Source organism: Gavialis gangeticus, unplaced genomic scaffold (genome assembly GCF_001723915.1).
Source record: "Gavialis gangeticus isolate Ggan-Ray unplaced genomic scaffold, GavGan_comp1, whole genome shotgun sequence".
NCBI classification, from domain to species: Eukaryota; Metazoa; Chordata; order Crocodylia; family Gavialidae; genus Gavialis; species Gavialis gangeticus.
This window is the reverse complement of record NW_017729033.1, coordinates 70,725,975-70,739,118: the sequence shown is the minus strand read 5'-3', so window position 1 is coordinate 70,739,118 and position 13,144 is coordinate 70,725,975. Positions and strand designations below refer to the sequence as shown.

Here is a 13,144-nt window from a genome sequence, read left to right as displayed (position 1 = left end):
CCCCCCCAGCCAGTGCGGGACAGTGGGGGTCGCCCGCCCCCCTACCCCCACCTGGCAGCAACCAGTGAGTGCAGGGCTTTTTTTTTTAAGCGCCAGGAGCTGGGGCTGGGCAGGGCAACCATGGGGGGGGGCTGGGAGAGTAGGGGGGGATGGGGCCAATTTGGAGATTCAGCTGACTCAGCGGTGGCCAAATCTCCATATCAAATTCAGCCGAATCAATTCAAGACTGTAATTTGAATCACCAAATCAAATCACTGTCCCGTGAATTGGCCGAATCTGAAGTGAATACTAGTCACTTTGCACAGGCCTATTAGGCAGGATAGGGACAGGTCAGGAGACTGACTTCGCTAGCCTAGACAGTTGGTGTGGAAAAGACTTTTCTTTCATGGCTTTCTTTCATACAGTAAATGTTTTAGAGACTACTATGTTTATCATTTTGAGGTTGGACAGCTCACTGTGTTATGCATGAGAACATACCACGTTTTCTTCCATACAGTACACTTTCTCAAAAACAAGCTGTTGGACATTGGAGTGCACATCATATGTAAGAAATATGGTAAGAGCAGGTTCTGTCTCTTACAGGTGAAACTGAAAGTAAAATCTGCAGTGATACGCTGGGAGCAGAATCAGCAGGCTCCCAGGCTAGGTTCCCTAGATCTTTTTTCTTTTTTTTCCCCTCTTTATCCTGCCTTTCAAAAACAAGGTGTGAGGGTGTGTCCTATGTGAGAAGATGCAGTATTTTTAATATCTTTGAAAATCAAACTCTTTATTCCTCCAAAATCTGCATGAGCTCCAGAATAGCTTTGTCAATTAAATTTCAGCTGTTGCTTTTAACATGTAAAGCTATATTTGATTTGGGGAACTGAAGCTCCTTGCAGTTATTAAAAACACCCCAAAACAGCATTTTAATAGGGTTACCATATTTTCAGTTTAAAAAAAGAAGACATCTGTGGGGGGAAGACGAGAGGGGGTATATGACTGTGGGGGAGGGCAGTGATATGCCTGTGCCTTGCCACAGCCCCCCTAGCCCTGCTGCTGCACCTCAATCCCAACCCACAGGATCCTGCCCCCAGACCATGATGGAGCGCCTCACTCCCAACCTGCAGTCCCCTGTGCCCCCTAGCTCTGCTGGTGCCCTTCACTCCCAACCTGCAGCTCCCTGCTGTCCCCTAAGAACACCCCCTTATGGTGCTGCAGGCCTGGGACCGGTAGGCGCTTGCTGTCACTGCTTTCACCTGCCAGCAGCTGCTAGGTCATGCATGTGATGCCCCAACATCCAATCACCTTCTCCCACTGCCCCCAACCCCAAGCAGCTCCATGCTCAGGCAAGCCAGGAACTACCAGGGAAGCAGAGGCACAGCAAAATCCTAGACAGTTGCTGATATTTAAAAAAACAGCCCAGTAGCCAGAAAAACTGATTTACACCGTCTCTAGTCCTAAAGCAGTTTAGGTCAGCAGAGATGGTCAGGCTAACTGCTGCTTGGTTAATGGATGGAACTGCTAGCTTTGCACTTTTCTTTACAGGAATTCTTATGGGGTTCCCTGGCAACAGTGGTTTGATAGCGTTCATGCTTGCTGCAAGGCTGATCTGTTTTTTGGGACTTTGTAGGGAGAAGTGATTCGGACAGAGAATACTTGGTTATGAAGCATTAATTCCCTTTGGAGTATTAGCTTTAAGCAATGAAACCTTTTCCATTAAGGCTACACGTGTGTGTGTGATTAACATTTTCTATTAGCCTTTCTAGCAAACTCTCTTTTTAAAATATATAATGACATGTAGGACTTAGGTATGCACTTTTTATGTATCTACAGAAATAGTAATAAAATATTTGTGTTTTTCTCTGCTATTAACCATTCTAGTCTTTTTTTTGCCAACCAACCAATCAGAAACATGTATGTCAAAATAGTAATAATAGAGGAGGGAGGGGCATATGTGGTAGGGGAAAAAATGCCATTGTAACTTGTGCAGAGCTCTAGGCACATAGGATTGTATCAGACCCTAGCCACCTCTGGGGCTCTTCCACACTTGTTCTTTTGCTATTTCCAGCACATTAAAACAACCCTCAGTAGTCCTACACAGGACTAAATAAAGTCTGGCAAAAGGAAGGAGAGCAAGTTTTAAAAAAGAAGAAGACCTTTGTTTTAACATCCCGGTTCATCAGTAGTCTTAGTCTGTATTTTTAGTTTGTTTAAAAGAAATCTTGTAGATCTTTTTATTGTTTGGATAGTGCCTAGAAGCCCAAGTATCGTTGGGGGTACATTGTGCTAAGAACAGCATAAACACAGTATACCCGTCCTGGAGAGCATTAAACACAAATAGACAAAACTCACCTCAGGGTTATGGAAGAGGAGCAAGTGCAGCGAATAGGAAAATGGGATGCATGTGTCATGAATTCCATGACTTGTTGATTTCAGTGAATATACATTTTTGGAGGGTTGTTTTCTGAATCATGTTCAATGTTGTAAACTGTGGAAGGGTGCCAAAGACATGCCTTTTTTCCTCATTGGTCTGAATATATTTAGTGTTTTCTCAGAGACTCTCCTGCTCCTGGAATCATGTGATTATGAGACTCAGCTTAGTTGTAATATTTTTTCTGGACTTTTTTCCTCCTGTTTTCTTTCACAGACATGAACTACAAAAGGATCAAAAACCAGAAGGCAGAGACTTAAAATCTGTTCAACAATTAGTGTTTGGATTTTTTTAAAGCCCATTTTCTGCTGCTTTGGGCCTGACTCATGATGTTTATATACTTGGCACTGGCAATAATGAGTCAGGAAGGGATTTGCTAAAAGGAAAAGGGAGGAAAAAAGGATGGGGATAGTTGAGTGAAAAGGATGGATGTGGTTAGAGCAAATAGCCTATCAGGAGAGGGGCAGGAATGGTTGGAGCAAAAGCTGCAGAAAGCCATCTTATCCTGTGTGCTGTAGATTAGTTTAGGCATAAGGAAGAGATGGACATTGGAGGAAGTAGTGAAGGGTTTGAAGAGAGGAGTGGGGACCACAATATCTTTCTGCTGTCTTTTTTTGGTCGAAAGCAGGAAGCTTAACTAAACAAGGCTACTCCTCTCTTTGACACAGTTATAAATTGTCATTTATTCAAGATTTGGGGATTTAATTGTCTCCCTCACATAACATTATGTCAGGAGACTTGGCTATAGCACAGTTTCATTTTGTAATGTGTCAAAATCTTCTGTAAATGATTTGGGAAATTGATTACGGTCTTATCTGCATTGTGGAATGTGCTAGTGTGGTGCAACAGGACCAGTGCACCAGGGGCAGCTGTCGCATCCCCATGGTGGTGACTTGGCTCCTGCATTGCTCAGTCTCTAAGGTACCCTCCCTTTGCTCTCGCCTGCCACACCTGGATCTTGTTAATAAAACTTGGAAAGGGAGGCTGCTTAAGGGTCTTAGCGAGCCATAACTTGTCCTTTTTACCCACAGATCCATCTTGGACCCCACTGTTCCCAATCAATTCTTCCTGCTAGGGGGGCCCTCTTAGCCTGCACATGCCCCCAAGGGCACCCGTTGCCTTATGGGCTAATGATGGCTCCAGTCTCCCTGTCGCCATGCCCATGCCTCGCAGATGTAATGGGCTCTCTATTGAGCTGTCATCAGCAGGCATCTTGCTGCGGAGTTCCTTCCTTCCCCTTCAGCCTCCAGGACTAGACTGACTGCTCAGGCTCTGGCTATGGCTTATATGCCACCAGAGCTCTGCTCCCTTCTGGTCAGGTGACTCCCTGGGCTGTCTGCAGGTGCCCTCTACTGAGCTTTGCTTACTGACCTTCAGGGTAGCCTATAGTAGCACACCTAGCAGTAGTCTTGCCTTGTCTTTCACACAAGACTCTGCCTTGTACTAGTGCCAAGAATCTGGTAGCATTGCAATAGGCTTCTTGCTGCTCCTTCAGGTTATTCTGCTATTGTACTATTACTGTGCAAGTAGCACAGCAGTAGGTACTTCCCGTTTATGGGCTCTGGCTGTCTGTGTTCCTTTACAGCTAGCTCCACTCCTGACTACCTGAGCATGGTTTGGCTCTATTTTCCTCCCTATAAGTAAGAGGAGCCATGGGCCCTCTGTTACATGTGGACATGGTAAAAAAGTATAATAAAATATGCACTATTGTACTCTGGTGATGTGATGGCCAGCTTAGTTGCATTTGATAAGCAAGAAATTGTAAGCACTAAGCCTGAAGAATCAGATATTCTTAATTTGCAAATACACACAAGACAACAGTGCTTTGATTTAAGGAAGTTGTGTTGAAGCACAGCATAACTTTGCCTGTATTTCTGGTGGAAGTGTTATGAAAAAAACCCTACATTTTCCCTTGTAAAGGATCAATAGTTGATCCCTTGCTTGTGGATGCCACTGTGACAGTGCTTGTGGAGTACACAAATGAGGGGAATGACCTGTGCTGCTTGACTCGGTGCTGGTATTGGTGGACTTGGAAAGTAGCTGCTTCCAAAGCCTGAATACTTTGTGAGATGCAATAGTATGCTAAATATTAGAAACCAAAACATAAATGGGTCATCTGGCCAATCCCTCTGATGATGTGGGATTAGGGTTACAAAATATTTTTCTAGTGCTTTATCAAGTCTAATATTTAAACATGTAAAATAATGCATCATGTACTATTTCTCTGGGTAGTTACCCCTTCTAATGTCAAAATTTTCCCTATTCTTTAGCTAAGATTTTTTTAGAGAATACTAAAGGGATGAAATATGTTCTGTATCTACATATACGTAAATTACATCCCCATACCAATCCTGGTTGGTTGAGAGGCGTGCAGTTTAATTTCTACTGTCACTCCACCCATACAATCCCATATATAGGATGCTGGACCTCCTAGGTCACCATGGGAGAGAAGCCACTTGGAACTTTCCTTCCCACAAACTGGGGGGCTTATACGTTGAACTAAGTATAGCCAGACCATTTCAGTGGAGACCTGGTTTAAATGCTGTACAATACAGATATCAGATTTACTGTCACACAATACAAATTTTACAATACAGATATCAAATCTTTCTAATTATTCTTTCATAGAAAAAGATGGTTATTCCTGACATACTAATAAACTTACAATAAGTTTCAGAGGAAATTCGGAAGGAAAAAAAATCTCCTGAGAGAGAGAAGGTTTTCAAAACCAACAAACAAACCAAACCCTTTTCCCCTTCTAGCCCCCTCCCCCTTCCACCTCCCCTGCCCATGAATCCAAATGTGTGGATGTAGCCTAAAGCAACTTTGTTCCAGAGAAAACACTGGATTCATTCATGATAAAAAGTGCAGTGCCCTGGATGAGAAGAATGCTGTGGAGGAAATGAGTATGGATAAGCTAGATAAAAGCCTGTGTATCTTAGCTTTATTATGATAAATAGTAGACTAGATAATTTTAATCTTCCATGCATACCAAAACCATAAGGACTGTTGAACTTTATTGCAAATTCTTCATTTATTATGTAAATATAAGGGAAGTTCACAATATCCAAAGCAACAGTGGTTTAAAGTAACCATTCCAAACTTTGGGAATGTTTGCATCAAAGTCCAGACCCAAACTCAGGAGCTTGGGTCCCATTGCAATGCAGTGTTTCACACAGCTTGTGTTATTCAAAGAAACTCAGTGCATATCTAACATTTTCCTTAATGAATTTTAGTAATTACTTTTGGCCTGACTTGTTTGCTTTAAGTTATGTTGATAATCTGTGAATATGATGGTATATGATTTATAATGCGCAGATCATTTGTTTACAAATTACAGAGCTGTTGATATAAAATTACCATTTTAATATAAAAGTTTGCTGGTGGGGGTGACTGTAAAACTGAGTCTTTATTTCAGGATATATATTGTCCCCCTCACATGTTACTTGGGATGGATATGCAACTTGAAATGTAAATGTTGTCTTAAAGTTATTTCCCTTTTTAAGACATGCTTATTGTAATCCTGTGATTTTTTTCTTTTTTCCTTCTGTCTTTTCTTTAAAGTGATACAGCTGCCAAAGCTCTCTGGGAGTCCTTTATGAATCTCAAACACAAGGAAGCTGTGATGGAAGTTAGGAGACACCTAGTGGAGGCTGCAAGCCGAGAAAACTTGCCTATTGAGATGAGTATGGGTAAGCATTACACCATAAGACCCTTCATCAGCTAGCTGTAATATGGATGATGAATTTTCACTCTCAGCATCTGACAACATCTGGTGTTACCTATGAAAAATTATGCATCTCTGACCCTGTTAGGTATCACCTGCCCCACATCCTGCCTCCTCATACACTCTTGTTTCACTTGCAGGCATTTTAAAATGCTTAGATTTATTCTCTATGGCCTGAACTCTTAGGCCTACTGTAGTCAGGTTTCTTTTACAACTCTGAGGTTGTTGTTCAAGCATGATGTTGTCCTGTTTTGGAGTTCAGGAATAATTTGAAAAATTGAAAACAATTCAGAAACTTACAAAGTTGTAGAGTTGCATCAAGGGAAATTATGAACATAGACAAACACAGCTTAGTGTTACCTCTTGTCTTTGGATTATTTATAAAGCATGAGAATTTGAAGAGCATTTAGAAAGAAGAGTCTTCTGGGCTTCTGTTCTTGACAAACAGTTAGTTTAGCCACTAAGAGAACTGATAGAACTTCCCAATCTCTTTTATTTATACTGAGTTTTCTGTGAAGGTTTGTATAAAGCTAAAAATATTGTTTAGTACCTCTGTATGGTTGGAATGTGGAAATGTGCTATCTGTCCAATGTAAAAGTTTTTATCGTTAAACAGTTTTTCAGTGTGGTGTGCTCACTGCACACACAAATTAGTAAAATGCAAGTAGTAAATATGTAAAATTTATTTGGGACATAAAAGATAAAGCCATGAAATTAAGAAAAAAAGATTATTGTAACGGATGAAACTCTCTAAGCTATTCTGAGTATGTTATATTGATATGTGACAGGTAGGGACCACTGGAACACTCAACACTGTTGTACCACTGTTATAAATGCTACATGCATCTTTATGGTTTTACGTGCATCTGTAGTTCCTGCAGGATTCATGTAACCTCTACTTGACCCATTTAATCAAGAATAAAGTCACTGGGTAGCAGGTGGTGCAGGTAATACAAACTCCCAGTGTTAGATTAATGCAGATATTGATTTTTTTAAAGCTTCACTTCCTGGGAATATGGCATCTTATTGGCTTTCCTGGTTTAGGAGACTTAAAACACAAAAGAGTGTGGACCATGTAAAGTGATGGCCCTGACTAAGGGAGGTGGGTCACTTGTACTTGATCTGGGACTGTGCCCCAGATAGAAAAGTTTCTGTAAAACTGTCAGAGGCTTTAGATGAGATTGTCAAAATCATCTGGCTCTGTGGGTCAGATGAGTGTTGTGGGACTGGTCTTTGGACTGGATTGGGCCAACGGGCCCATGGATCTTGGAATCCTCCCCCCTGCACGCTGGGTCCAGCACTTGTGGTGGCCATTCTGGAATCGACATTGCATGTGGTACAGATTCCAGAGTGGACGCAGCGTGTAGTACCAAACACAGCACCAATTCCATCTGCTCCAGGATCCATACTGTATTGAGGTGCCTGTGAGCACCACATGGAGTGCTGGTCCCAGGCCAGCTGGAACAGGCACCACATGCAGCATGCATCCCAGGCCCTGCCTGCAGGGCCAGTCCATATCAGTTCAGACCCAGGAGCAGCACCAGCGGCCAGATGACAGAGCTGTGCAGGCTGGATGCAGCCCACAAGCCATATGTTGGACACCTCAGAGTCTCTCTGCAGAAACTAGGTGCCTGACTAGCGAGAGACGTATATGAGCTGCTGTTTTATGGTAGTTTACCCCATAATGTTTTTGTCTTAAATTGCAGCTTTTATTATGGCAGCAAAGTATTTGGTTATTGCTTAAACCTGTCATTAGCCAGGAAAATAAGCAAAGTTGCAGGTGTTATACTCACTTCAGGTGAAAGAGTCAGTTATACCTGATATCACTGTTTTTGCATGTTTTTGCAAGGGACTGAAACCTAAAACCCCCATTAGCAAAAGACCCAAGGCATGAGTAGGAAATGACAAAGAAGTCAAAAGTGCAGTTAACTCAGAAACTGTGAAAAATACAAGGTCAGTTCACATATATGTTCTTTACAGTATATCTAATATGTACATTTATTAGACTATTAGCCAAAAATATTACATCTATGTAACAGTATACTGCAAACTGGAATATTTTGGAAGAGTGAGAAGATGCCAGCTCTGTGAGGGCTGTTATCAGAGCTGAAAAGAAGGGCATGATAAGTAGGAATGTTCTTTACTGATTTCTTTGCTGATGTGTTGCTTAATGATGTATTTGTGTGGGGGGGGAGGATTTATCACAGGGAATATATATAGATAAATATTCTTTATCACCTCGGTGTGATAAAGACTTGAACTTCTATAATGTTGAAATTCGGTTTTACCCTCAAGAAAAATCAACTTTGAGACTCCATAATTCATCAGTCACATTCACTGCTTGCTGGTGCAGAGACATCAATACTTTCTCTTCCCAGTCCAGTGGTATGAACTCTTAATTATTTAAGCGGAGACTTTTCTTGAAAATTCTATTGTGAGCGAGCATCTGAAGGATGAAGCCAACATAGTGACAAAGGGATTCTTATTTCCCCATACTGTATCAGAGTTGGCGATGAATACATTTCTCTGGAGGCTGTATTGCTTGGGACTTCGATAGACTTTCAGCTCCCAAAGGATTTGAAGATTGGTTTTAGATGACTAAGTCTTTGTGCATATTTGCAGTTTACTACTTGCCTGTAGATTTATCAGTTTCTATTTCTTTTATCAGCTCATAGCTACAAAGAAATATGGGTTTTCTGATAGTTTTGGCAATGATGCAAAGAAAAGGACGGGGTTTTTTTGCTTTTTTTTTTTTTTTTTTTAAACTGAAATGGTATCTTTTCACTTACTAGTATATGGAGAAAACTTCACATAATGCCAAGACCTGAAATTGTTCAATTATACCTGCCTGCTGTCCACTGGAGCTTTAAAGAAGTACTATGTCTGTGGTGTATGCAGTGCCAAATTCATCATGCTATAGAATATCGTAAAACCCCTTAAGGCAGCTGGAAATGAAGTGTCACACTATCATTTGTTTCCTGTGCCCAGGACTAAGATTTTAACAGCTCTTCTCTGTTAAATGCTTTTATTTAGTCAAGTGTCTGCCTGCCTCTAGTATAATACCAGTGTGTGGCCACACAGGTTTGAGAGGCAGATGAAGGAGCTTTTGAGTCTCTAAATCCTGTGCCTTGTCTGTTTTTCATGGACGTTATTTGGGCTCTATGTATAGTGATCAATTCTAATGGATTCCGTATTGGCTGCTGCTCCTTAGGTATATTCTCTATCGTGCCCCATGTTCAGAAGGGCTGCTTTAAAAATGTTTAGGCCCTGTCAAACATACTTTGCAGAGGCATCGTTTTCCAGCATGAAGTTAACTTACCCTTTTTACTAAGACCAGCTGTGTCAGAATGTAAAAGCTGTATTTTTGTTGGAAATGATGAATGAATTACATTTGGGGGGAAAAAAAATCCATGTGGTGTTTGAGCCCTCCTGCAGTGGCCACCTGGCTAAAAACACTGCATCATACGTGATCCTGGCAGCATGGGAGTCCTGTCTTGGAGACTAAGCCATGTTCTATACTGTTTTATTATTTTCAGAAAAAGTTAAGAAAAACTGCTGTTGTGTTTAGGGCTCTAATATGTCTATACCTACCTAGCACAATAAACCAAATTACTTTCTTGCCTGTGTGTGGGTGTGCTCATGCGCATACACGTGCGCGTGTGTGTTTTTCACCTCTTTTCCTGGTTTTATGGAGCACAGAGTGTCCGTTGGAAGAACACAGTTCAAGTTGTTTTTTTTCTTTTTCTGATACCTTTTGCATCATGCCCTCCCACTCTGGGAGGGAAGGAGAATGAGGGGGCTTAAGAAACCAGCTGTGGAAGAAGAAAGGGAGTCTTTGTAACTGTTCCCCTTCCATCTATTGGCAGCTGAGTGCTTCATTTCCTCCACCCTTCCAGCAGCCAGGAAGGGGGTTGTATGTTATGAGAGAAGTCTCTTTTCCCCACCTGAGCACTGCCTTTGCACCCGCCCCCTGGGCATGGGACATCTCTGGTGTCAGTGTTCACTTGTATGCAGCTATTACTCTTTGGTCTCATTTTAATTTTTAAGGTGAAATTTGGTTCTTTAAAAGTATGCTTGTTACTTCTACCCAGAAGAGCTCATAATTCACCAGCACTCAATATGCCTGAAGAAGGGTGTTTATGCTCAAAAGCTTGCAAAGAACAATTTTTCCAACTATTTAGTTGGTCTAATAAAAGATATCACATCTACCCAAAGAACCTTAATGCTTGTTAAGCAAGTATTCATGCACGTTGGAAACTGCTTTTCAGTTGTTGCAGGAAGGACCCTCCCCCACCAGTGTCACAAATAATATTATTTTTCAGCAAGGTGCTCACTATCCAGAGAAGGCTTTGAGATCCTTTTGGAGCTTTCATTTAAGAATTTCTGATGAGAAGCTTTTGCTCTCTCAGATGGCTGAACTGAGCAAAATGAGTCCTGTTTTTCATTTAGGAGCCTAACTACATTTCCATTACAAATGTTTAATTTTAGGAAACATATACATTGCCTGCAAAAACTACCCCAAGGCTATGGCTGAGCAAACTGCAGTGGCTAATCAGATGAGGGGAGGGAAAGAGAGGAGTGAATTGATATCTCTTATTCCATCTCTTCCATTTTAACAGCATTTGTGGAGATTAATGTTTTACAGAGACTAGGCAACATTGAGCATTAATTGTGAGCTTGGGAGACCGCTGGTGGAGTGTGACTCTCAAGTTCTTATTGCTTTGTAATGCCATTATTCTTGGCAAAGCTGTCAACAGATTTGGGGAGCTCCTGGAGAGCTCCTTTTAGGCTAGGGTCAGAAAGTACACATGAACTGGTATAAGTGATCAGAAGCTCTGAAGTTCAGTGTACATAAACCGCTTTCAAAATGGCTGAAATAAACCTGGATGGATTTAGTTTCAGACTTAACTGATTTAGGTTAAATTGGTTTATTGAACTTCTGTCCCAGATCTCCCCCAGATTCAAGTTAACTCACAGTCCCCCAGCATCCCAGGATGCTGCACCTCCTCTGCAAACCCCCCTGGCAGAGTGGGTGGGCTAGCCTTAGCCCAAGCTGTCTGCCCTAGCCAAGCAGGGAGGTGTGCTCTAGGGCCCTCTGGCTTCTGGCCTGAGCCACTGCAGGCATGTAGCTACATTTCCCTAATGAAAAGTGAATGTCTGTTTACTTGCTTAAAGGTTCACTCTTCACAGCTTAGACTAACCTTCGAAGATTGAATTGATTCAGCCTCAGGCTTTTTGGCTGTCTGTACTTAGCCTTAAAGTATAAATACTAAGTAAAGTACAGCAGGATGGGGAGAGCAGCACTAGCAGAATTTTCTGGGAACTTCTAGCGGTTGAAGTTTATGCCATGTCAGCATTCCAGGTCACGAGGGCAGTATCTCCCCAGTATTTGTCGATAGCTTGTTGTTTTGTCTTCTGAATGTTGGAATTTGTGCTGTGCTTTCAGGTTAAGGGTAAGAGTTCTTTGCATTATGTGGTGTCTTTAGATTTTTTTCTCTTTAAATGTCAAAAAGGATTTTGGCCTGTTTTTAAACTTCTAGTAACAGCAGTTGAATTTAAAACAGTGGTGACCAAATTCTTTGGCAAGTGTGACACAAGTTAAGCCCTCCCAAGTACTGCTCTGATTTCTCTTTTCTCAAGGCATACCTGATAGAGTTCATTCCCTGGGTTCTGGAATGAAAGTGGAGGGCTTAAGCCTCCTGTCTAGCTGAGTGGATCGGGGCAGGTCACTGTGTAAGAGGTGTACTTCCAAAAGCCAGGTGTATTCTTCCCTGATCCTCCAGCCACCATAGTTTTATGTAGTGGATGAGGATCCAAAGCCCTGCCATTTGGCAGTGGCTGAAGAACCAGGGAAGCAGCATTAGTTTTGTTCCTGCTGGTGACACCTGACACCTCATAGCAGCATCTTACTCCCATTCCTTACCCCCAGGGCTCAGTTGCCAAATGTAGTAGCTTCCCCCGCAGGCTGACCGCAGCAAAGATTTAAGATGTATATGATTCTGTCATTTAATATATCTCTATACAAGATTCCTTTTCAGCTGACTTGCTAGAAAATTCTTCAGACATGCTTATCAAAAGCAATTCAAATAGCATCTGGATGATTTTCAGATAAATTCTGTTCAAAGAAAAAGTTGGTCTTGGGGAACCACAGTGGAGAACGAGGCAAAGAATTGGCTTGAAAAGGCCAGCTAAAATCCAAATCAATAGTTATGCCTTCCTCCTCTGTTAGGAACCAAAATGCATGTTTTCTTAATCCACTGGATTAGGGAAAGGGGATGCTTCTTATTTGCTTCTCATACAATCATAGAATTGTGAAAACTGGGGTTGGAAGGGACCTCAGGAGGTCATCTAGTCCAACCCCTTGTTCAAAACGGGACCAATATTATCCCAGCCAAGGTTTTGTCTACCCTCTAAGGATGGAGATTCCACAACCTCCCTAGGTAACGTGTTCCAGTGCTTTACTACCCTCCTAGTGAGAGTGTTTTTCCTAATATCTAACCTAAACTTCCTTTGCTGCAACTTGAGACCATTGCTGCTTGTTCTGTCATCTGCCACCACTGAGAGCAGTCTAGCCCCATTCTCTTTGCAACCACCCTTCAGGTAGTTGAAGGCCATTATTAAATCCCTCTTGTCTTCTCATCTCCAGACAAGCCGAGTTCCCTCAACCTCTTTTCAGAAGTCAGGCTCCCCAGCCACCTAACCATTTTTATTGCCTTCTGCTGGACTTTCCAATTTATGCAAATCATTTCTGTAGTGGGGAGCCCAAAACTGGATATAGTACTCCAGGTGTGGCAGCAAGGAGAGGGGAGCAGTGCCACTGCCTGTGCCCGAGTCTGCATCCCCCTCAAGAGCACCAGCCATAACCCCCATCCCCCACTACCACCATGACAACAAGCAGCAGCACCAGCATGAAAGTCTCCTCCACCTCCATTTCTCTTCACATGCTCAGCCTTCTAGTGCCAAAGGAAGAGCTGGAGCTGAGTGCCCTAGCAAGGGAAATTATGGGGA

General features: G+C 42.2%; 1 protein-coding gene across 1 annotated transcript in view; it reads left to right on the top strand.

Annotated features, from left to right (window-relative positions):
• The window catches only part of SCFD2 (sec1 family domain containing 2), a 506,912-nt gene that overhangs the window by 86,887 nt on the left and 406,881 nt on the right, over positions 1–13,144 (top strand). The window contains exon 4 of the mRNA XM_019525890.1: positions 5,975–6,102. Coding sequence (XP_019381435.1) covers positions 5,975–6,102 — 128 coding nt within the window. The remainder of the gene's footprint in view (positions 1–5,974; positions 6,103–13,144) is intronic.